Source organism: Rosa rugosa, chromosome 2 (assembly GCF_958449725.1).
Source record: "Rosa rugosa chromosome 2, drRosRugo1.1, whole genome shotgun sequence".
Taxonomy (NCBI): domain Eukaryota; kingdom Viridiplantae; phylum Streptophyta; class Magnoliopsida; order Rosales; family Rosaceae; genus Rosa; species Rosa rugosa.
This window is the reverse complement of record NC_084821.1, coordinates 67,943,747-67,967,957: the sequence shown is the minus strand read 5'-3', so window position 1 is coordinate 67,967,957 and position 24,211 is coordinate 67,943,747. Positions and strand designations below refer to the sequence as shown.

The 24,211-nt window shown below is 37.2% G+C and overlaps 3 protein-coding genes across 6 annotated transcripts; 2 read left to right on the top strand and 1 right to left on the bottom strand.

The window, feature by feature from the left end:
* The first annotated feature begins 10,081 nt into the window (after nucleotides 1–10,081).
* On the top strand, nucleotides 10,082–12,850 carry LOC133731366 (phosphoinositide phosphatase SAC2-like). Its single transcript, XM_062158756.1, has 3 exons — nucleotides 10,082–10,162; nucleotides 12,244–12,448; nucleotides 12,533–12,850. The coding sequence occupies exons 1-3, from the start codon at nucleotides 10,082–10,084 to the stop codon at nucleotides 12,799–12,801; spliced, it is 555 nt and encodes a 184-aa protein (XP_062014740.1). The 3' UTR covers nucleotides 12,802–12,850.
* A 1,863-nt stretch (nucleotides 12,851–14,713) lies between these two features.
* On the bottom strand, nucleotides 14,714–16,588 carry LOC133734509 (uncharacterized). Of its 3 annotated transcripts, none has more exons than XM_062162140.1 (3): nucleotides 16,296–16,583; nucleotides 16,013–16,181; nucleotides 14,714–14,886 (listed from the first exon to the last, which is right to left on the bottom strand). In XM_062162140.1, the coding sequence occupies exons 1-3, from the start codon at nucleotides 16,485–16,487 to the stop codon at nucleotides 14,837–14,839; spliced, it is 411 nt and encodes a 136-aa protein (XP_062018124.1). In that variant the 5' UTR covers nucleotides 16,488–16,583; the 3' UTR covers nucleotides 14,714–14,836. The 3 variants fall into 3 exon arrangements, with proteins under 3 accessions (XP_062018124.1, XP_062018123.1, XP_062018125.1); XM_062162139.1 differs by lacking the exon at nucleotides 14,714–14,886 and adding an exon at nucleotides 15,308–15,397 and having other exon boundaries at nucleotides 16,296–16,588; XM_062162141.1 differs by lacking the exon at nucleotides 14,714–14,886 and adding an exon at nucleotides 15,318–15,392 and having other exon boundaries at nucleotides 16,296–16,587.
* A 1,337-nt stretch (nucleotides 16,589–17,925) lies between these two features.
* LOC133729600 (serine/threonine/tyrosine-protein kinase HT1-like) lies at nucleotides 17,926–21,327 on the top strand. 2 transcript variants are annotated; one of them, XM_062157162.1, is made up of 4 exons: nucleotides 17,926–18,239; nucleotides 18,511–19,853; nucleotides 20,103–20,558; nucleotides 20,865–21,327. In XM_062157162.1, the coding sequence occupies exons 2-4, from the start codon at nucleotides 19,041–19,043 to the stop codon at nucleotides 21,162–21,164; spliced, it is 1,569 nt and encodes a 522-aa protein (XP_062013146.1). In that variant the 5' UTR covers nucleotides 17,926–18,239; nucleotides 18,511–19,040; the 3' UTR covers nucleotides 21,165–21,327. The 2 variants fall into 2 exon arrangements, with proteins under 2 accessions (XP_062013146.1, XP_062013145.1); XM_062157161.1 differs by having other exon boundaries at nucleotides 18,506–19,853.
* The last annotated feature ends 2,884 nt before the right edge of the window (nucleotides 21,328–24,211 follow it).

Here is a 24,211-nt window from a genome sequence, read left to right as displayed (position 1 = left end):
AACAGGTCTAAAATGACTATTCTACCCCTAAGATCCTTTTTTTTATTTTTTTCTCTCTCTTTTTTTATTTATGTTTTCTGCTTTTCTCTCTCTCCCTCTCCACAGATCGATCTTTTCTCTCTCTCTCTTTTTTTTTTTTTTTTTTCTGGCTGGTTCTCTCTCTCTCTCTCTCTCTCTCTCTCTCTCCAAGCTCGTATCCGACCTCGAGTTTATCCACTCGATCCACCGCACTCACTACCACTCTGCAGCGCTTGGTGGGCCCCCTCCACCCCTCATGGAAGCTCCGCCGCCACAATTCCATCTCCACCTCCGTTGTCGTCCCCACTAAGCTCAGCCACCTCTCCTCCTCCTCATCCTCCACCACTCCCACCAATAAGCCACCTCACTATCATCATCCAACATATTACGAATGATCAGAAACACCCAGATCAGATCGAGCTACAAGACACTGAAACTACCAGATTACAAACAACTGATAAAACTAGCCGGAAAAGTTGAAGAACTAACCGAAAGGCAATCTCGTAATGTTAGAAGACACCGTCGGTTGACCCTGCTTTCGATCATCGCTTTCTTTCTCTGGATTCAGTTGAAGCTTATTGTTCTTCTGTGTAGTACTAGTACTAGAACCTGAAGCCGAGCCAGTTGGAGCCAAAGAAGGCGGTGGAGATTTGACTGAGTTGGTGGTTGGGTTCATCAGAGTAATCGTCGGAGGCGGCGGTGCTGCTGAGCCGGTTGAGGGAGTTGAATCGAAAGACGAGGGCAAGGAAGACAAAGACCCATTTAGTGGCGAGGGCGAGGGAGAAAAGCATAAAGAAATTGAAAAAAGAGAGAGAAGATCAATCTGTGGAGAGGGAGAGAGAGAAAAGCATAAAGAAATTGAAAAAAGAGAGAGAAGATCGATCTGTGGAGAGGGAGAGAGAGAAAAGCAAAAAAAATAAATAAATAAAGAGAGAGAAATTGAAAAAAGAGAGAGAAAAAAAATAAAAAAAGGATCTTGGGGGTAGAATAGTCATTTTAGACCTGTTGTGTGAAAATTAGAAAGATAAGGACTATCCAGTTTAATTTGAAAGGCGAGGGACTAAACTGTTTTTCAAGCAAAAGTTTGAGGAGTAACAAGTATTTAATCCTAAAAAGTAAGTTACATTAACAAGCGATTAATGAGAAAAAAAATTAGGTTAATAATAAACAAGATCGAGCATCACGTGTACACAAAGAGAGGCAAAGAAGGCACCTCCACACAAAGTGGAGTAAGGGAATGACAATATGAATTTGGAGAGTAACTCAAGCTTGGCTTCGTTTCGCTGCTCCCCACATGCCCGGTCACTCAAGTGGTATTTTAGATAATAATTTATTGATTGGGTTGGGTATTCAACCTACCTCAAGGTCTCACACTGCTTCAAGATTGGTTCTATGGCGTCCCCCAATCTCTCCATGGGTTAAAATTAATACTGATGGCTTGTCTAAGGGTAATCCTGGGCCTGCAGCTTGTGGTGGTGTGTTTAGAGATAGTACTGGTCATTACATTGGTGGTTTCTGTCGTGGACTAGGTAACCAAACTGCCTTCTTCGCGTAATTAATGGGAGTTATTCTTGGGATTGATTATGCTTTTCAGTTTGGTGCGCTATATTTGGCTTGAGAGTGATTCTACTAGTGTTCTTGCATGCATTACCTCTTCTTCCTTCTCTCCACCATGGCCTCTTCGTATTGCATGGTTAAATTGCCTATCACACATCCGATCGATGTCCTTTTATCGCTCTCATGTTCTTCGTGAAGGGAATTGATTACACGCATTTCTATGCGCGTAATTACGTTCTAAACACTAGAATTAAGTTAATCCTCATGTCAATTATTATGTAATTAATCTATTTTTTATTTATTGTGTAGGAAATAATAAGTGGAATTGCGGAAGTTGAGAGAAAATGGTGGAAAATTGAGCAAAATAGAGTTTACGACAAAAAGACGAAAAGCTAACACCAAGTAAACCATGATCGATGGCATGAAGGAACAAAATCCAATTGCCTCTGATAATTTGTGTGGAATTGCAAGAAGAAGAGAAAGGAAAGGAAGAGACAAGAAAGAAAAGAAAAAATAAATAAATAATGCAGCTTAATTAATTAAGTTAATTAATCACTTGATTAATTAGCTTAATTAATCAAGCTTTGGTTGAACTGTAGAAGCCATGCACGTGCAGAGGGAGGGGAGGCGCAGCAGCTTAATTATGGTTCAATTAATCAATGGGTGCAGCCATTCCATTTTTGACACGTAGCAACCTTAGCTCCTCTTTTCTCTGCAAAGATGACTCTCACCTCACATGCTTTCACGTGTCACCTCACATGCTTTCACGTGCTTATTTAACCCTCAGACTGCTGACTGCAGCACCATATATAATCATCCCTTCACTCTTCGACAGAGAACAGAGACCCTAGAAACCTAATTCCGCCGCACACAAAAAAATCTCAATTTTTTCCATCCTCTCTTCCCCAACAGCAGCCGCAGCACACACCCACCCCCATTTTTTCATTCCTTCCCATTTTTCTCTCACCCATCACCTCACCCAATTTATCATTCTCCACCATTTTCCAAAGAAAATCAAGGGGCTTTCACTACACATCATCAAGGCTTCATCACTACAAGGGATTTTGGCTTTGGTAAAGAGTGGGGGCTTAATTTCAAGTTGGATTCATATTTGCCTATAGCAAATTGTGAGCTTAGCTTGTGTTTCCTCTCTCCTCTATCATTTCTCCTAATTTCTTATGTATTTGATGATGTATTTGATAATGGGTTGTGAGTAGTTCAATTTTGGGAGTTAGGATTGTGAAGCCCTAACTCATCTTATATAAATATTGATGCTTTAATTTTAATAAATGCAATTTCCATTGTGTATGCTTTAAATCCGAATTTATTGGTCCTTAGAAGCATGTTTCTAGGCTTTGTCACCATTTGAAATTATGTTGTGGGCAATTGTGATGAATAGATTGATAAATTGACAACTTATTAGTCTTGTTGCATCTAGGATTTAAGTGTGGTGACCATTAGCTAGCTTAATTGTAGCTAAGCTTGCTTGGGTTTCTATTATCTTGCTCTCTAAGCCTCTAATTTTGGATATTGCGGCCTTAACCGGCGTAATGCCCAAATTAGAGAGTTGATTGTGGCCTTAACCGGCATAGTCAATATACCGAAAGGATAATTGGTTTAGTAGCCTTGACCGGTACTAAATACGGGACTCGACACATATAGGAAATGCATGCATTAGTGAAATTGGCATCGATGTTTACAAGATAGTTAGTGTGAATCACCCGACACTCCCATATTTCCATTAATTTGATATCCGAATTTTAATTTCTTGCTTGATAATTAGTTGTTTGCTTTTATTTTAGTTTGCATTTAATTTAGTTAATTCTCAATTCAAAACACCCAAACAAAATTCTACCTTCCATTGTGCATAACTCATTTGGGCTACAAGTTAGTGGCTTTGATTAGGCTTAGTGTGAGCTAAGCCGAGCATTGCCGAGGCTTGGTGCCTTGTGAATATTTTATTTTATTTTTATTTTTCATTGTATGCTTTTAAGTTATCCTAGCGCCAATTACCTCGGTTAGGTCCAACACCTAATCCCCGAGGTACGATAATCAAGGTTCTAATACTTCCCTTACTTGACAACGATTCGTACGCTTGCGAAAGTTTATGCATCAAGTCAGGAATACTGTTGCAGACAGAATCGCGAACTTGGGTTTGGCTTCTTCTTCGTTGGTATGGCATGAGGTTCCACCGCCTGCTCTCTCTCTCTTTTTCTTCGAATGGATGACTTGGGTTTTCCCTATCAGCGTGATTCCTAAAAGTTGGTGGACTCATGGTTCCATTGAAGCAAGGATTTACTGCAGCACCACATGTTTATGGTTATGTTGTAACCTTTTTAGAGTAGCAGATGGAATTCAGTTTTTCCATCTTTTATTTTTCTGCATTGTACTTGGGGGTACATTTTTGTCCCACATTTTTGTAATTTTAGCTTTTTTATTAATAAAATTTTACGATAAGGGGACGGGCGGTGGGTTCCCAGAGTATGGTAGGCCCCTCTCCTTTGGGATTGAGGGTGGGACTTGTTCCCTACATTGTCTACCTCCGAGGAACTAATATCGCATAATCCCTTATCGGTTTTATTTATTTATTTATTTTTATTTTTTAAAAATAAGCTCTATCTATTCATTTTAGGGGTCGTGACCACTTACCCAATTTTAGCCTAAAAATTGCCCACTTACTCCACTAAGATCTTTTTACTCCCATTTACCCAATTTAAACGCAAGTGACATTTTTACCCCCAATCTAATTAATAAAGTACAAACTTCTCTCTCTCACCTCCTATCAGACTCTCTCTCTCTCTCCCCACCTGCCCTCCCCTCTCCGATCTCTTTCCGGCGAGGAAAGAGATCCGACAGATCCGTCCACAAGTTAATCACGAAGGAGTGGCGGATTCTAGAGAACAATCTCCCCAACTCTATCTACGTGCGCGGATTCTCAGATCAGTCATCGTCGGCGCCACCCGGACTCGCTACCACGACGCGCTCTTCTTCTTCGATATCAACTTCTCGTCAGACTACCCGACCTGGTCGTCCAATGTGCATTACCGCTCCTATGGGTTACGGGTCAACCCGAATCTTTACGAGCGGGTACGTCTGCCTGAGCCTGCTCAACACCTGGACCGGAAAGAAGAGGGAGAAGTCGGACCCGGCTCAGTTCACCATCCTCCAGGTTCTGGTCTCGATCCAGGCGCTCGTTTTGAACGAGAGCTGTATTTCAACGAACCGGGTATTTAGTTCTTCTCTATCGCTTGGGTGGCTTGATCGCAGATTTTTGGAATTGTCGCCACGGCCATGATGATGATGATGATGATTCATATTTTTTTTTTTTTTTTTTTTTTTTAAGAATGAGAAACTCTAGTCTTCTTCTGTTTCTATCTCTCTGAAACATAAGAAGTGACAAATAGAGGGCAAAATTGGCCGACTTCAATATGGGATGTTGCAAGTAGTGATTGATTTGTTTATTATGATTTGGTTGGGCAATAATAAGATTATTGGGGAGCGAAAAAACGATTATTGGAAGATAATAATTAGATTATTGGGGGGCAATAATAAGATTATTTATTTGGATAAACCTACTAAAACTTTCAAAATTAAAAACATCTTCATTTTTCACTAATTATTGATCCCTAATAAACTTGTTATTGGGGGGCAATAATATGATTATTGGGGGCCAATAATATGATTATTGGGGGGCCAATAATATGATTATTGGGGGGCAATAATATGGTTACTGGATATTATTAGGGGCAATAAATTCAGACGTTGGAATCCGATCACCAGTTCGGTAGCCGGATTCGAGATTCCGGTAATCCGGTCACCGGTCGCCGGAGTCCCTCACCGGAGTCGGCAGGCGGCCACTGGTCACCGGAGTCCGGCAAGGTCTCCGATGACTTGTCTCTCTAAGTGAGAAAGAAGGAGAGGGCAAAAAAGTCCCAAAAATAAATAAAAAAGAATAAAAAAAATAATTAATTGGGTATTAGGGAAATAATCTTTTAGAGTGTTTGGGTAAGTGGGCAATCTCTTAGAGTGTTTGGGCAAGTGAGGTTAATTAACTCCAAAATTGGGTAAATGATCATTTCCCCTTCATTTTATTAAGTATAGATTAGACATCGAAGATACTCAGTTTTCTGTGTTGGAATTTACTTAGAATATTTCAAAATACCAGCTATATTTGAAACCTCCATTGGACCTTTAATTGCATATGGCAATAGTCATTAACTCTCTCTGATTGTGATTGACACAAAGATTTCATCAGTTTACTCATATATCATTCATTTGTTCAAAGTTTGGAATTATGGTGGTTATTTATTTGCTTTCTTCCGTTTTAGTTTACTCATTACATAAGGTACAGAGTTTAAATGTCATTCCTATTTTGACGTTTTGATTCTTCCTAATCAATGTCATAATATTCCTTTCGGTTACATAAGTTACATAACTTAATTGCTATTGTTAAATTGTCATTGCATTGATCATTCCTGCCATATATATAATCCCTAGCTTTCTAGATCAAAACACACAACAAAAACTCAATCATTTGTTTCCTTTCCGAGCTCAAATTTCTCATGTGTTTCCTTTAATTTTTTCTATTCCACCAAAAGAAAGTTTTCAAGTTGTTCGATACGATCCAAGTATTGTGAGTGTACACCTACAAGGTTGTTGTACCCTGGAGGGTAGGCCGTTAACACTTGCTACATCGAGATATAATCTCCGAGGGCGGACATCTACTCTTAAAGGCAGCGTATCACACGCCTCAACCTACAAGTTCTTACTCAAAGCATCATCCATCTCCAGAATTTCCAACATTCTGTTGTAACTTTATGCTTCTACAATATTAAGTATTGGAGGTATCCTCATCCTTCATTTTTTTTTTCTCATCATTTAACTATCTCTCTACTGTGACCAAAATGAAATTACAAACTCAAGATATTGGGAATATGAGATGCAATGTATATGACAGAATTTTTTGCTATTATTTTACCGTACTTGCGGATGCATAATCACGTAGCAATACCTCATAAAGCTTAATTGGCTTGATCATGAACTACGTGAGACATTGAGTCGACCCACTTCAGATTATCTCCATACCTCAAATACATATTATTGCTACTTTGTCATCACTACAAAACTGTCTAGGCAGATGGCACATAGTTTTCACACGAATATGTGGAGATGAGCTATAGCCCACCTCGATCGAGCATTTTCATATACGACACAAGGACACATTATAAATGTTAAACGTCCAACAATATCAGTTACATCAGTATTAATCATTCACCGTTATTCATCCCCATCAATCATAAAACCCCATCTTATAAAAAAAAAAAAAAAAACCCATCTTAAAGTCACTGTCCCTCATGTCTGATTCATACACGATCCGATCGTAATAGAAGTTTGTCCGGCCAGTAGCATCACCTTCACGGACGTGGTTTCGGATTCTTTTCTGAGCCTGGAATATGCTGCTTCCAACAGATGAGCAATATGTTAGAACAAATACTGTGTAAGTTTGATAGAGCAAATCAGAATTGGTTTCAATCTCGCAGATTAAAGGTCTAATGACGATTATCATCTAATATTTGACTTGAATTTGGTTTACAAGTAAATTTGATTCTCGTTTTTCATGTATTGAGAGTTTTCATTTTTGTTGGAGAATATTCTTAAATTTATGAATGTTTTTGCACAAATAATAGGAGTAAAGAGTTGAACTAAAAGTACTGAGGGATATGACTATCAAATTAAAAAAGGGATTCAGAGCATTGCTATGCACTTGCAACCAACAAAAACAGACGATTGGATATCATCAAGTGCATATTTGGTTATTTTAATGAAATGTTGACCACAAATATCAAAAGCTAAGATCGCATTTAAGTGTTGGATCACGTATACTGCTGGTGTGCATTGAAGAAAATCTGAGTAGCCATACTTGCATATTTGTTAGGGGATAATCTAGGTGTGATTGGGGTACACAAATAAATGAAATAAGAGGCTGAATTTAATGGGCAAGAGGCCTGATTTTAATCAGATAGGCCTGTGTGGATGTAGCAATGGTTATGAGGCCCATGTAGGACCCCACTCGAAATACCAATAGTTCATAGCAAATTTTTTTTTGAAACTGACCTTGATGAATAGAACTTGTTGGTCTGCTAGATTCTGCAGAAATTTCAGCAGGATTGGCATTCGCAGCTGGTTTCGCTTTCAAGTTTCGATCCTAGTTTGAACAAAAACAATATATAGATCGAGCGAATAAGAAGTTTGAGCATAGTTGGGAAAGATTTGATTGATGTTAGTGCACTTAATGAACCCAATCAAAGGATTAGTGTGACAGAAAAATTCAAAAACACAAAACTTTGCATACCCTTGTTAGCGCTGAGTAGCTTTCTCTGGGGCTCTTTGACAATAGCAGGTTCCTGCTGATCTAGAAGCACTTTTCCACAATTACTACAACATCTGAAAGCAAAAGGAAATTCATTGATAACTTGACAATACATTAATCTTATTCAATGTGAATTTAGCTAAAACCAAACTTCTATGTAATATAGGAATTATTTGAACATGTGAAAGAGTTTTTTCTTAATTGCATACTTAAAAGATCAGGAATACACCTATTCTTTATACAACTATAGTTGTATGTTCCTTACATAAAGAAATTGCCATCTAGTCTCGTAGAAACACGACCTCCGCAATGCTCACACCACAACATTCTAAGCAGCAATCATCTGATTAGATACTACTGCGTTGAAACTCCCTATTTACAAATACATAAGAGAATATATAGACCAGTAGTGGTATGCCTAGACAAAATAGGGTAAGTAAACAAAACTAATAGGAATAGGAAAGATAGTGAATTTCCTTTTTCATTTCTTATCAACAAACGATTCAATTCATGGTTATTTATAAGATCTTTTAACACTTGTACCCATAGAGTTAAATGAGTACATAGATTTTCATTTATTATTGGATGTTGTGACTTTGGCTACTATCACTAAAATCATGTCATCAATTGGATCATAAATCAGAAGAATACAATACCATAATGATCAAGGTGGTCTAGTCTATCCTAAGTCCTAACTGAATATTTTCTATGACTTTTCTTAGAAGTGTTGCTTATATTTCATGCCAGAACTGCATGTCCGGCGAGAGTAGGTAATTGTGGTATGAAGGTGAAGTTCTTTTCTTAGTTTTAGACTTTGTGCTCCAATGTTATTTGAAGTAGTTGTGTATCAATATAGGTGTAGGCCTATGTCAAGTTTTGGTGTTTGTACTATTCAAATCTTTTGGTTATTTTCATTAATACAATGAACCATTTTATTTCTTAAAAAAAAAAATTAACAGATGAAAAGTCTGATTGGCAATACAATTATCTTCCATGAGTGCATCATAAATAATAACATGAATCTCGTTAACAATAGCAACACCATTTACTTTTTCTAAAAATACTAACGATCCACGATTAACAAACTAAGCAGCAGTCTTAATCGCTTAACTAATAAATATAAACTAATAAATATAATAAATATTTATTAGTTTATAGCAATATATAGCAACACCAATAACTAATCGCTTAACGATCCACGATAAGAGCTTTTTGTTTTTTTCTTTAATTCTATAGCTTAACTAATAAATATAAACTTTGTAGCATATATATTGAGAGCAGCTCGTGCTCTAGTGGGTGAGAGCTGAGCTGTTGTGTTAGAGGATTCCTGCCTCGAACTAAATTTTATGTATTTTGTGCCGAAAGTCGGTGGGCCGAAATATTTGGCCCATTTCGGTATGGTACGGTTCGAAACTCGGCTGGTTCGGCCCGATCGGCCCGATTGCTAGCCCTACTAGAACACATTCATCAAGTCAACTGAAAATTATTGGGCTTTTCAGGAATTGGGTTAAGGTCAACCGGCTTGGGCCTCTATCAAATTGATAGACTGTAGTTTCTTGGGCTTCAATATTATCTGGTCCATATCTAAATGGAGTATATTTGGATCTTTGTCCACTTTTTCGATTCCTTATTCTTTAGGGTAACACCTTTTCATTTCTTTTCGTATAAGGAACAAAGACTCCTACTACAGAGCTACAAGTTTGGTTATACGTGACATTACGTGCTGGTTTAGAAATATTTTGCAGAATTTTTCCAAAAAAAGAAGAAGAAATATTTTGTATAAGCATAAATTTTTAGGGAAATGATGGAAAAGGTCACATTAGAGTGTGAAATGATAAAGAGGTCACCTAGTTTTCCACTTGATAAAAAGGTCCATAATAAATTGTTAGTAATATTAATTTAGTCCTTATGAATAATGAAGTGATGTTAAAAAAGGTCAGTTTTTAAATTTGCTGATTCCCATTCTACCCTTAAACCCAAATCTTCTCTTCATTTTGATTACGACCCCGTTGGAGCTTTCTCTCCGAGTCAACCATTACCAATCTCTCTCTCTCTCTCTCCCTCGATCCTGGTCTCGGAGCTTCCATTACTCTATTCGTCTTCCTCTCTCTGCGTTCAAATTTCAGTGAGCGAACAATGGCGGCTATGGCGAACGACTTTCAGGATCGCCGGAACTTGAAGCTCGATAACCGTCACGACATCATCTACCTCAAGTCGGTAATATTTCAGCCTCGATTCCACCGTTTATCTTTGGTTTGCATATTTGGCATTGTATAGTGATGAAATTGCTTAATGCTTCTCGAAGTTTGCCACCCCAACCTCTTCACCATAATCGACCCGTTCTTTCACTTCTCACGCGCGCACGACCTGATCTGTTTTTCGATCGACGACCGGTGCCGGAATCTCATCTTCAATCCAGGTACGAACGTCTAGGTATGGATCAGTATTTTAAATGAGATTACGTCAATGCATCTTGATATTGCTTGCTTCGAATCGATAATTTGTTGTTTCCGTGAGCTTTGAATACTCAGAACTCTAGTATTTTGGGAGACTTCCCAAGTAGTTAGTAGAATTTTCAACTGAGATGGAGACATTCGAGATTCAGGTTTTAAGATCTGCGATGGTAGCGACTCATAGCTAGGTATTGTTTTTACCATTGCAACTTCCTTGCTGAATAGAATACCAAACTGATCATGATTACCATGCCTTTGTTTAGGGTGTCTTTATAGCGGGTTGTGATTGCAAATGCCAGCTGTACTAATCGAAATTCCGTTCGTTAGAATTAGATAGTGTGAGGTGATAATATATACGGAATTGGTGTGCCTGTTGATAGGTTAGAGGCTGGAATTCATGTGTCTTTGTCAATAGATTAAGTTAACAAGGATCAGCTAATGTTTTTGTTTTTAGTGTTGTTGTTAATAGAAGCACACACAAACACACAAAATTGGCTTGGTGTGCGCTTTTGAACTGTTGATATGGACGATATCATAATATTGATTGACTTTGTCTTGTGGTGTTGTTTAACTCCAATGTGCTCCCATTGTGGTTGATTTGTGTAATTTGGGCTTGCCAGTACTTGTTTTTTTAATGTGTGATAATAGCTATCTTATATTAGAACAACCCGTTAGCCTTTTCATGTGGAATAAATGTTCTCAGCTTCTCTCTTCTGTTTCACCTTTTCAGGTTGCTTTCTTTGGTCGTGCTGTTGATATCTTTGCAACTGAAACCAAATTAACTGTCCTAATTCATACTGCTGAGTAAGTAGTTGTTGAAGAGTGGATTCTTTCTGGATTGCAGTTATCTTTGAGAGAGGTCTTTTATTATCTTATATAGCAGGTTAATAAGCATCCCTATCTAATGGTCACTCTTTGAGGAAGGATTTGAAGAGAATTAGCAGTTTTGTGTGCTTTGATATATAGATTTGGTTCTGTAACTTACTAATATGTGAACTTATGATTAACTTCTTGTGATTCTCTCCTCACTAATAGCTTGTTGACTAGAAAAAGTAGACTGTAGAGGATTCACAGGAGAGATATCATCAGTAATAGTTTGATTAGTGAAACAATTCCTTTACCACCACCCTGCTGCACTTGAAATTGATGTCTGCTAGTGCATATTTCTGAATGTTTCTTCTTTGGCTATGTAAACTCACTTTGAATAGCCTTCTGAGAATTGCTTCATGTTCCGAATACATCTTGATGCATTCGTTTGGTTGTGTTGTGTGAATTTGAGAAAAAGTTGGATTTGCTTATTTTATATAGTGGGTCTGAAACAACCCAATTTTCAATTTTTGCTGAATTGGGTTTGCTTATTTTATATAGTGGGTCTTGGAACAAATTTTCGAGATTTAAACGGCTTTTGATAATGGTTTTGGTTGTTGCACACATAATGATTTGGTCAACTTCATGATTTGGGTTTTCGGAGGGTACTGATTTTGAGTTCATGTATCTTAGACTTTACTGATGCTGATTTATTGACAGACCTGTATATTGAATCTGCTAGTCTTTTATACTGAATCAGAAGTGTAGGAAAATTTTGACTTGATTCCAATCTCATTTGATATTAATATCAGAGCAACCAAGCTCGAGTTCTTGTCTTACAGTCTTCTACTCCTAATCTGAATCAATTTGGAATTCTCATGTCTTTGGACTTGTTTTTTCACTTGTAATTGCTTTGATCATTGAAAGCTGCTGTTGTTTAACTTCTTTTTGGATATAAGGGAGCAAATGTGTGTATATGTTCCTTAGTTTCTTTGTTTCACCCTGATTATTTACTAATGGTACTCTTGTGTGCAACAGAATTTTTATATGATAGGAAGAGACAAAAGCAGAACCCTTTGGAGGGTGTTAAAGATTGATAGATTGGATCCATCTGAGCTAAACATTCTTGAAGATTCCACAACGTACACAGATATTGAGTGCTACGACCTTCTAAAACGGATACATGAAGGAAACAAGTCAATGGGTGGACTTAAGTTTATCACCATTTGTTATGGAATTGTTGGTATGGCTTTTTGCTTGGTTTTATACCTTTGCACATCTTTTGCCTTCTTAGTTGAATTCTCAAGATCTTTTCCTATCATTTTAGGGTTCGTGAAGTTTCTGGGACCTTATTACATGCTTATTATTACAAAAAGAAGGAAGATTGGAGCAATTTGTGGTCATACTATCTACGCGATTAGCAAGAGCGAAATTATTCCAGTTCCAAATTCTTCTGTGCTGTCAAACTTGGCTTATTCTAGAAATGAGAACAGGTCTTTTGTCCATTCTTCATGTAAATGTAATATGTACCTGATACTTCTAAAGAGATCTAAGAAAGTAGCTTTCAGAATTTTACATCGTCCAGTTGTACTTTGATAAGAATCATGTCATCTTCAAATTGAGAAGTTTTGTTTGTCTTTTTGTTGGAGTACATTGTCTGTGACTTTCTAAACTTAACGGTATCAATGTCTAGGATTTATGTCAAAATCAAATAGTTGAAGAATTGGAATGGTGTTCTGTATTAACTTTGGACCATGCCAATAGCTAGAGTTGAAGTGAGAAATAGATCTGCAAGGATTCTCTACATTGATATAACTCATATAAGTAAACAATCATTGACCTTTTGAAACTTCTTCGATGCTTGGACCTGCTTCATCTCTTGCTTGAAAGCCTGCAGTTACAAACAACTTTTTCATATGGTTATTGACTCTGTAGCTTTTTCATATGGCTATTGCATGTGATATTACTGAAAATCTATAATTAGACTCATATTTAGTTCTTGTATTAACTTTTGTATAACCTTCAGGTAGAGAAAGCTTGGTTGAATGGATAGAGGATCCATCATATGGTAATGCAATGCAATATTGTCTTGGACTATAATTTATGGTGAGATTTGACACCCTAGATGTTCTTTACATTCTCCCTTTTAATACTAGTTAGACTTTAAGAAAGTAACTTTATTTTTTCACAGGAAGTAAGTGGTAAGATCCAATCCCTATTGAGCAGTATCTACATTTTTGAATTTAGTCCACCTTGAACATGAATCAGATTATCTGCTTAGTTGAAAGCAAAATAAAATCCCAGTTGCTTTTTATATACCTGTCTTATAGCTTTTGTCATGATAGCTTTCACCACCATTTCTTCTACTGATAGTTACTTGGTTAGTGACATGGTCAGTTGGCTATTAACTTGTGACTTGGCTACTGATAGTTACTTGGTTAGTGACATGGTCAGTTACTTAGTTAGTGACATGTGATTAACAGTGACTTGGCTATCAACTTGTGACTTGGCTACTGACATTTACTTGGTTAGTGACATGGTCAGTTACTTAATTAGTGACATGTGATTAACAGTGACTTGGCTATTAACATGTGACTTGGCTTCTGACAGTTACTTGGTTAGTGACATTGTCAGTTACTTAATTAGTGACATTGTCAGTTACTTAATTAGTGACATGTGATTAACAGTGACTTGGCTATTAACATGTGACTTGGCTTCTGACAGTTACTTGGTTAGTGACATTGTCAGTTACTTAGTTAGTGACATGTGATTAACAGTGACTTGGCTATCAACTTGGCTTCTGACAGTTACTTGGTTAGTGACATTGTCAGTTACTTAGTTAGTGACATGTGATTAACAGTGACTTGGCTATCAACTTGGCTACTGACAGTTACTTGGTTAGTGACATGGTCAGTTACTTAGTTAGTGATATGTGATTAACAGTGACTTGGTTATCAACTTGTGACTTGGCTACTGACAGTTACTTGGTCAGTGACATGGTCAGTTACTTAGTTAGTGACATGTGATTAACAGTGACTTGGCTATTAACTTGTGACTTGGCTACTGACAGTTACTTGGTCAGTGACATGGTCAGTTACTTAGTTAGTGACATGTGATTAACAGTGACTTGGCTATTAACTTGTGACTTGGCTACTGACAGTTACTTGGTTAGTGACATATAATGTGACATGGTCAGTTACTTAGTTAGTGATATGTGATTAACAGTGACTTTGCTATTAACTTGTGACTTGGCTATTAGCTTTTTATATTTTTTTATGATGTCACTCTTATGTTTAGTTTTCCTTAATGAAATATTATTTTATAAATCTTTTGCAGTAATTCAAGTTTTAGGCATCTTCTAAAATGACCAAGTCTCTGTCACTGGCAATGTCATGTTGCATGTCACTGGCCAAGTGACTAAATGTCATATTGTAGAGCTCAAAAGCACCTTTATCCAAACTGATACTCAAGATGGGCAAATTGTCGTTTACATCGATCAACTCCACTGTTGGACAGAAAAACTATTTAAATTAATATGTAGTGACCTCAGACAATTTGGTTCTTCATGGAATGATTGAATTCCATTGATGAATCCTCACTCAGAGACATGAAAATCGAGGCAGACATTAACTTAATTGATCTCGACTTGTACAACTGCATCAGCAACATCAGGTATTGGTCCTAAAAGAAAGTACAACAGGAAACGAATTAAAGGAGGGAAAAAAAAAAAAAGAGATCTTAAATGTGAAAGCACCTTCAGGAAGAAGAGTAGTGATACTGATGCCTAAGATCAAAGTACAGTGTATGTCAAGAAATTCATTTATGAAGAGTAGAGACTTCAATATCTTGATGCAAAGTCGAAATATAGCACCAAACTACACAAGAGCACAAGACAAGTATGTTACAGAAACTACACCAAACTACCTTCTTTCTGTTTGGTACCCTCAGATTCAAAGCATTTGATCAGGGTCATTGTTAAATAGAATCCCAGAAAACCCACTATTCCTAGAAACTCTCTGCACACTTATGATCTGTCAGAAGAAGTTTTACAAAAAAAGACTCCAAATTCCGGGGCTTACTGTTATTCTTCAACTGTGCAAAATTGGTCCACACAATCCTGGGCTCCTTGATCACTTGAATTTCCTAGTCTGGACCAACTCATTGATCTCCCTCAACTTCGTGCACATCTGATCTAGTCACTCCCTCACCAAGTCAACCAATCAAATTCACAATTAACCAAATCCATGGAATGAAGTGTAGAAGAATAAAATAATGAATACCCAAATCAAATTCACAATCATTAATTTCTGTTTGATGGAAGACTATACTTTGAGCACAGTAACAAACATTCATGCACCAAAATTGAAAATCAGCTGATCATGATAAATACACATATCAAATTCAACTTTTCTCAGAAACCCGTGGAGAGGTCGGTATATAAAGCTAGCTACTAGGCACTAGTGCTAGAATAAAGAAGCTTTACACAGACCTTTTGCCTAACCACAAAGTACTGGCACAAGTCTTATGTAACCATAGAGCTCCACCACTAAGCTTTTCACAGACCTTTTGCCTAGCCACAACACTATAAGTGACAAAACCGCTATTACTTTTCCCATAACGAACTATAAAATTTCAAAATACTATATGGCAGTCTTGAATGCATATTGATTACTTCCTTGGGACTTGCCAAATAACTACATGTTAGGCATCATCAAGCATTCTCTTTAACATGGAAAATAAACAAGGAATCTAAGGAAACGAAAGCAATAACTTAAGATTAGATGGTACTAGAGAATCTATGACCCACCTGGCAATCCTGAAGAGGTTGAAATTATGGTGGCGCTCCCATCAATCCCATTTTCATGTTTCAATACTCGAAATCTAGCTTGGCTCGCTTCTTGGCTTACCATAACTAAACAACTTCCCAGTAGTTCTTGGAGCTCGTGGGCAGCGAAGAAGGCAGCTCCTTTTATGTCCTGATTTCCAATTCAACACAAACGCCGTTTAGGATCAATATGAGGATAAAAACAGAGGAATTGAAAGGAGCTAAAAGGAATTGAAGCGACGGAGGCGGTGGCGATGACGCAGACCTTGATCGATTTGACGACGGAGGCGGTGGCGATGATGCAACGTCGTACTTGCTCCAATCGGAGGAGAGGATCTCGAACACGTGCTCCGGGATGATCATGAAGTCCAGGAAGACGCCGGCTTGGATCGAACAGACGACGTCGTTTACCTAGCGGGATGGAGTTGTTGCCTCTCGGAACTTCCAGCTCCGCCATTGTTCACCGTGGCCGCTGCCGTTGTCATCGACGAAGGTCTCAAGGACGAAGAAGCATCTTCGCGAACGAACAGATAATCCAGATGTTGAGAATTTGAGATATATATATATATATATTATATATCGGTAAGGGTCGAGAGTTCGAATGGATAAAGATTAGACGAGCTGGGAGGAGAGAGAAAGCTGTCAGTGGCAGTTTTTGTAATTATTTATATTTTCAGTGTCAGGTTGTAAAGATGTGACCTTAATTATCATGAAGACATTTGTGTATCCTGAATTATAATAAGACACTTCAAAATAACCTCTTTTATCATTGTCCCTAAATTTTTTGTCCTTTTCTTCTTTTCTTTGACAAAATGTATAATAAATTAATGAGGTTTGTTTTTTTTTTTTTCCCTTAAAATACCTTACTACAAATACTCTATTTGATAGCCTTGTTAATTTTGTCGATTCTTGCATTCTATACCTTGTTCTAATTTTTAGCTTTCAAATCATTATCAACAATATGTAGAGTATAGAATCATTTTAATTTTAAAGAGACAAAAAAAAAATATTAGCAAGCACTAAAACTGTAAATAAAAAATAACTACAACGGACTTAAAACTATGGTTGGTGTCTCTATAGAATAATTTTCATTTTAAAGAGACAAAAAAAATTATTAGCAAGCACTAAAATTGTAAAGAAAAAATAAGCTACAACGGACTTTAAACTTTGATTGGTGGTTGAGATCTTATTTGTAGGATCACACGTTGAAGCCGACAATAAAATATTCTAATGCAATATCCAAATTCAAAAAATATTACAACAAAGATTCCCTTCAGATTCTTTTATGTCGAGCATCCAAAATCACCTCAACTGATACGCAAAACAAATATGTCTAAGCAATAATAAAACGCATGTTTTTATAGAAAATAAATTCCACATTATTGAACCTCAATAAATAAAATCTCCAAAATTGACTACCATTTCTATCTCTTAAAAAAAAAAAACTAACTAATATCAATTTCGTTCCAAATTTAGGCTCCATTAAACCAATTTCAGGCATTACTTTACCTGTCACTCCTTCTAGATCTACACCCTTTAATTTCAAATCAAAAACTCTTATTTGCCTTTGAGATTCCCCAAATCTATTTTTATAGAAAAAGATTCATAGCACCCGGCACCCGCAATCCCTAACCTAACACATAAAAAGCAATTTGTGAAAAAAAAAAAAAAAAAAAAAAATCTCTCACGTACGAACAGATACATCCGTGCGAACCGTACGGTACCGTACCAGACACCTTATTCTCTCTGATAACGACACCTGGAAATTCGCAATCCTACTTTTAATTTTTATTTATGTTTTTTTCCTTTTTCCTTTTTTACCTTAAATTTTAAAATCTAAAACAATTCTCTCTTCTCTGCTTCTCTGTCTCTGTCATTTTCATTTTCTTCAATCCGTCTTTTCTGACTTTGGCCCTGGTGGTCCCCACCCACCACCACCGCTCTCCTCCTCAAGAACCCACCACCGCACCACAACAGGAAGAAGAAGAAGAAGAGACCTTCACCATATAAATATCCGGGTCCATAGAATCTATAGCAAATTTCCCTTTTTTCTTTTTTTTTTTTGATTCCGATTTTTTTTTTTTCCATTTTCTTTTTTAATTATTATTGGGGTTCAGATATCAAATGCTGAAATGGTGACATATGGTCTCCAAAATCGTGGTGGTTTATTCGCCATGATGGAGGAAGAAGAACCCATCTTCCTTTAAGGGTAAGCTCCCCAAAGCTCCAACCTTTTTTTTATTTTTATTTTTATTTTTATTTTTAACCTTCTGAATTGAAAATGAATTATTGACTTTTCTTGTGTGATGGTGTGGTTTTTGTATCTGGGTATTCTTTTATCCTGTATTATTGTGATTGTTTTGACACAATGATTATTTTGATGGGGGGTTGTAATCATGGGTGTCTAATATAACTGGGTGCTTGTATTTTTTTATTTTTTATAATTATTGACCATGTTTATTGGTTTTATATCAGTGTAGGATTTTTCCAGGCTTTTACGGAAGGTGGTGTTTGACTTTGAAACTAAACACAAGTTTGTTTTTAGAGGTTGGAGGGGTCTGGTGGTGGTGCTTCTTGGGTCCATATAATAATAACTATTATTATTTATTAACAATAATAGTGTTTGATTAGAGGGAGGAAAGGGTCTGCGTTTTGATGGGCTATGGTGGGTTTCAGGGAATTTTGGTTCTGATGGAGATGAGAATAGTGTTTGAATCACCACCTCTGGATTCTTGACGCGTCCTTCCAAAGTGTTTGAATGGTTTTCTGGTTTTTAGCTTGTAACAAAAGTTTGAATATTTGTTTAGCTCGCACGACTAGTTTGTTGTTGTTGTTGTTGTTGTGAATGGGATTGAAGAGATTTGGTGTCTCAAACTGTGTATTAGTAGTAAGATTGTTTGAGGAGCGCCAAACTTGTTGTGACCCTTCTTCTCACTTTGAGGAGGAGGAGGTGGTTTTGTGGGGATAAAGAGTTGCTGGTTGTGGGTTTTCGGAGAATTAGTGGGAAGATATGGAGGAAGAGGCTTATTCTTGGATTAGGAGAACGAAATTCTCTCATCGGTTTGATTCACATCGGTATGATGATTCAAGATTGGCCTCAATTCCTTTAACCTTTCAGGATTTTCAAAAAGAGCAGCTTTCAGGGTTGAAGTCCAGGCCTGTAGCAGCAGCAACACCAGCAGTAGCTCCTTCTAGGCAGCAGAAGTCGAGCCCCAGTAATTCAAAGATTCAGAGGAACAGTCGTTTGTCTTCACCTATTGGTCGAAATCCACTTGTCAACAAGCAGAGATCTTTGTCCCCTTTGCCGGCGAGCAACCTTAGTGATGTGTTTAAAGAAGCTCAGACTGATACGAAGAGGTTTTCAACACCACACCCTAGGAGAGTACAATCAGATAAGGGAATTATGGGGAAGTTGTTCAGGAAGGATTCACAGTCTAAGGGATCACACCTGCCGCATTCGTCTTTGAATACTAGCCCCCTCAGGCACTTGTCTTCAATGAAAGTCGGTGACAAAACGAGCAAATCAAAGAGGAAGGAATCGCCTTGGGCTAAGTATTTTGATCATGGAGGTGGGAGAGTGAATGCAGTGGATGCTGCAGATGAATTTAGTGTTGATTTGTCAAAGTTGTTTCTTGGTCTGAAGTTTGCTCATGGAGCACATAGCAGGCTTTATCATGGGATTTACAATGAGGAAGCTGTTGCAGTTAAGATCATCAGGGTACCAGAAGATGATGAAGGTGGAGTCTTGGCAGCTCGATTGGAGAAACAATTTAACAAAGAGGTTAATCTTCTTTCTCGCCTCCACCATAGAAATATCATAAAGGTAATTGAATTTTCTTGCCCCAACTTTCTTCTTTCATTAGCTTGTTTAGTTTTCCTTTAAAATTATGCTTCTGGCTCACAAAATTTTGTATAGTAGTCGATGATTTATAGACATTACACATGATTAAGCCATGCTCAGTCATCATTGGGAATGATTATTGTTTTTTCTATTGGGTTGAATTATTGGGAATGAATTGAGGTTGTAGATATGGATTACTGATATTTTGATTCATTGATCCAAATGAAACAGTTCGTTGCAGCTTGCAGAAAGCCTCCTGTTTATTGTGTAGTCACAGAATATTTAGATGAGGGTTCCTTGAGGGCTTACTTGCACAAACTTGAGTGCAAATCTCTTCCTTTAGAGAAACTAATTGCCATTGCCTTGGACATTGCTCGGGGAATGGAATACATCCACTCACAAGGAGTCATTCACCGGGACCTTAAGCCTGAGAATGTTCTTATTGATAAAGACTTTAGGCTGAAAATTGCTGATTTTGGCATAGCATGTGAGGAGGCATACTGTGATTCATTGGCCGATGACCCTGGAACCTACCGTTGGATGGCCCCCGAAATGATTAAGCGTAAATCCTATGGGCGAAGGGTTGATGTCTACAGTTTTGGACTCGTTTTGTGGGAACTAGTAGCCGGAGCAATCCCTTATGAGGAGATGAATCCCATTCAAGCTGCTTTTGCAGTTGTGAATAAGGTATGTTAGTAGAGTACTTTTTTTTTTTTTCAGTGATCTTTGCTTTCTTAGTTCTTAGTTTTAGTTTTGCATTCTTCATGCATATTACATCCTCGTTTATTTGTCTTCATTATGAATTTTAGTCTTCGAGGTGAGGGTAATATTGAAATGAGTTTGCAGCAGGTTTCGGAATTGCTGCATCGCGTGACTTTTCTTTGCAGATATAATACCCGAGCTCATTGTCATTTTTGAAGCTTGTATGCACATTTCATGATTTAATAAAGTTTCTTGTTAAACACATTCTAAGAAATTGTGTGGTTTTTTCAGAATTTGAGGCCGGTAATCCCAAAGAACTGTCCACCTGCTATGCGAGCCTTGATCGAGCAATGCTGGTCGTTGCAGCCGGATAAAAGACCCGAGTTTTGGCAGGTTGTAAAGGTGCTGGAACAATTTGAGTCTTCCCTTGCCCGAGATGGAACATTGACGCTTGCACAGAATTTGACTTGCCAAGATCATAAGAAGGGGATGCTTCACTGGATTCAAAAGCTTGGTCAGCATCCAAATAGTTCACCCAAGCTTGGTCAGCATCCATATAGTTCACCCATGCCTAAACCCAAGTTCTCTTAAGTGTGTTTCTTATGACCTGCTTTTGTAGTGGTACCGGGTCAGATTGTAATTAAAGAAGGGTTCGTTTTCCAAGCCTTTTTATTTGTATTCCTCCCATGTCACATTCTTGTGAAACAGTTTGAAAGTGGTCGAATAGAAATTGGTTGGCCTGCTTTGAAGTAAAGCATTTATCTTTCCCACATAATACACAACAAATGGTCATCACCTTAGCACATTCTGACCTTTACAGATGCACATTGCAATATCATGTTCTGTTGCTGGCTCATCAGTTTAGCTCATTTTGAACTCTACCCACATATGCATATGGCAATTCCGGGTTATGTTGCTGGTTGAACTCTCCAGGAAAAATGGCATCCCTTGTGTTTTCTACGCATATGCCGTATGATTATGAATCATATGATGGATAAGCAGTTGCGCAACTCCTCGTTCTTTTGTTGTTTTTTTAGTCTTATTGTTCTTGCTAGCCCTTTTGGATTGGAATTCATCACCCGTCCTTTTCACAACCCAGAATTATTGGTGCTCTGTTTCAGTTTCTTTATATTGCCTTCCCCAGCTGTCAAATTTGATTTTCTATCTTCAAATTGGACAATCACCCTTTCTTTAACACGTCTCTCCCCCTTTCTTTTCTTCTTGATTCCGGGGAGGGAGGGATGATTCAATCACCGTTACACGTCACTAAAACAATAGCCGGTTAATTTGCATAGACTCGAAAGAAGGGAAATCCCTAAAACATTTTGATGTAATTGTTTTCTGTTCTTTGCCACCCACGCTTTTGATCACGGGACATGCTTGGCCTACGTATTTTTCGTCACATAATGTGTGTCGAATTATAGGTGCAAAAAAATCTGTGGTCTTTGAAAAGGGTAGGTTGGTTGAGGACATGTTGACATTAATTCTCACAACGTTCTTGTGTGTGTTTTATTGCCATTTGCGAGTTAACACAACTGGATTTGGTCCTGTCATGTAAAGAGACAACAGCCCCTTATGGAGTGGATACAGTTATTGATGAGATTTGACACCTTGCTTCCAAAGTCCCAATTCAGAATTTAGATGCATTGCATAGAATGGGCGTTTCTGCTTTTTTGCTACTTTGTACCCGTGTGATATTTTCTCATCTCCCTTTTCCTTTTGGGAAAATCTCACAAACAGTACCTGACCTATCGACCACTAATAACTTTCGTACCTCAAGTTCAAAAAATATCAGATTGGTACCTGAACTTCTGACCCCGACCCAATATCAGTACCTGGGAACAGTAAAATTGTTAACAGGGTTAATTTTTGAAGGGTAAATCTGTCATTTCACTATTCATCATCTCCAAAACTCTCCCCTCTCTCTGCAATACCAGATTTCTTCTTCTTCTTCTTCTTCATACCTCATCACCACTATCAACCAACCTTTCACTTCTTCAATAGCCACCGTCCCATCCACCACCAACTCCTCTCACCTCTCACCTCTCATTTGGTCGATTTGGGTTTGTGTGTGTGAGGTATGAAGAAGATAATGAAAAATCTGGGTTTGCAGAGAGAGAGGGGAGAGTTTTGGAGATGATGAACAGTGAAATGACAGATTTACCCTTCAAAAATTAACTCCATTAACGATTTTACTATTCCCAGATACTGATATTGGGTCGAGGTCAGAAGTTCAGGTACCAATCTGATATTTTTTGAACTTGAGGTACGAAAGTTATTAGTGGCTTGAAGTTCAGGTACTGTTTGTGAGTTTTTCCCTTTCCTTTTAGAGGGAAAGTCCCCTTCATGTGAGCCATCAATTTCTAACCGTAGATGTATGTGAAACTCACTGACTGTTGGTGGATTAGGGTATCATGTGTTTTTTTTTTTTGGTCAATAGGGTATCATGTGTTAAACAGTAAATCCGTGTTGTATGAAGTGTATAAGCTGTTTAATGAATTGTACCAAAAAAACAATATATATACCGATTTACAGATAAATGTCCAAGCAAAATTAAGATTCACGTAAGCTTTTAAGAAGAAAAGTTGGTTAATTCGTTGTTGCCCATGATCGCCATTGCATGTATCCGAGGTTTACAGCTCTACTGACTAGTTTTTGGTAGGCCATCATCTTATTTTTTAGTATTTCGGTCATAGAAAGAAAAATGTGACTTAGGCTATCTCCAATAGAAGGTTCAAAGTCTATATTTTAGATCATGGTTGAGCAAAAACCATCTCCAATCATGCATTAGGTCTATTACAAAAATGTTTCATGGTGGTCTAAAGTCCATTTCTTGGTCTAAATATAGACCACCAAAGTTGGCCCACTTCAAGCTTCAAGTTGCATGATTGCATAATTAATCCAATTTTTTTTTTTTTTGAATAAATTTGATTTTATGAAATCTTTAATTTTATGAAATAAATTTGACATAATAGTTTATTATAATAATAATAATAATAATTATTATTATTATTATTATTATTATTATTTATTAGTGGTATGATACATCAACTAAATATAATTATGAAGTATAATACAAAATGAGCCGTTACAATAATACTTTACTGCATTTATTCATTACAATAATTGAAAAAAAAAAACAAAAAAACGGTAAAAGCGACACGTGGCATGTAATATCCTATCCAAAAATTTAATTTGAAATCTATATAACTAGTTACGAAATGACACGTGGCATGTAATATCCTATCCAAAAATTTAATCTGAAATCTATATAACTAGTTACGAAATGACACGTGGCATATAATATCATATCCAAAAATTTAATAAGATTCGATAAAGATAAAAAGTGATTTGTGCAGATAAAAATCTAATCGGTAATCTGTAGAGTTGTGTATGAATCGACACATGGACTCGAAAAGTCTTATCTAACAATATAGTAAGATTTCTTTAATCATATACTTGAATTAGTAATATAACTGAAAACACTTATAATTTTGAAGTATACAAAATAAAAATAATAAAATATATTAAAGTCTATAATTTTATTTTTTTTTTTGAAATGGGCTGGTGCGGCTGCCCTCAAGCCTTGATTAATGAAATTGCAGAATACAAGGGGGGGACATAGAGCCTGAACCCCT

What these genes read in the sequence shown, in the direction of transcription:
- LOC133731366 (XM_062158756.1), top strand. Translation starts at nt 10,082, where the DNA reads ATGGCGGCTATGGCGAACGACTTTCAGGATCGCCGGAACTTGAAGCTC. An exon ending in ACATCATCTACCTCAAGTCG is followed by an intron (nt 10,163 to 12,243) that starts GTAATATTTCAG and finishes TGTGTGCAACAG; the next exon opens with AATTTTTATATGATAGGAAG. An exon ending in CATTTGTTATGGAATTGTTG is followed by an intron (nt 12,449 to 12,532) that starts GTATGGCTTTTT and finishes CTATCATTTTAG; the next exon opens with GGTTCGTGAAGTTTCTGGGA.
- LOC133734509 (XM_062162139.1), bottom strand. Translation starts at nt 16,487, where the DNA reads ATGGCGGAGCTGGAAGTTCCGAGAGGCAACAACTCCATCCCGCTAGGT. An exon ending in CCGTCGTCAAATCGATCAAG is followed by an intron (nt 16,182 to 16,295) that starts GTCTGCGTCATC and finishes ATTGGAAATCAG; the next exon opens with GACATAAAAGGAGCTGCCTT. An exon ending in AACCTCTTCAGGATTGCCAG is followed by an intron (nt 15,398 to 16,012) that starts GTGGGTCATAGA and finishes GGGAGTGACTAG; the next exon opens with ATCAGATGTGCACGAAGTTG.
- LOC133729600 (XM_062157162.1), top strand. Translation starts at nt 19,041, where the DNA reads ATGGAGGAAGAGGCTTATTCTTGGATTAGGAGAACGAAATTCTCTCAT. An exon ending in ACCATAGAAATATCATAAAG is followed by an intron (nt 19,854 to 20,102) that starts GTAATTGAATTT and finishes CAAATGAAACAG; the next exon opens with TTCGTTGCAGCTTGCAGAAA. An exon ending in CTTTTGCAGTTGTGAATAAG is followed by an intron (nt 20,559 to 20,864) that starts GTATGTTAGTAG and finishes TGGTTTTTTCAG; the next exon opens with AATTTGAGGCCGGTAATCCC.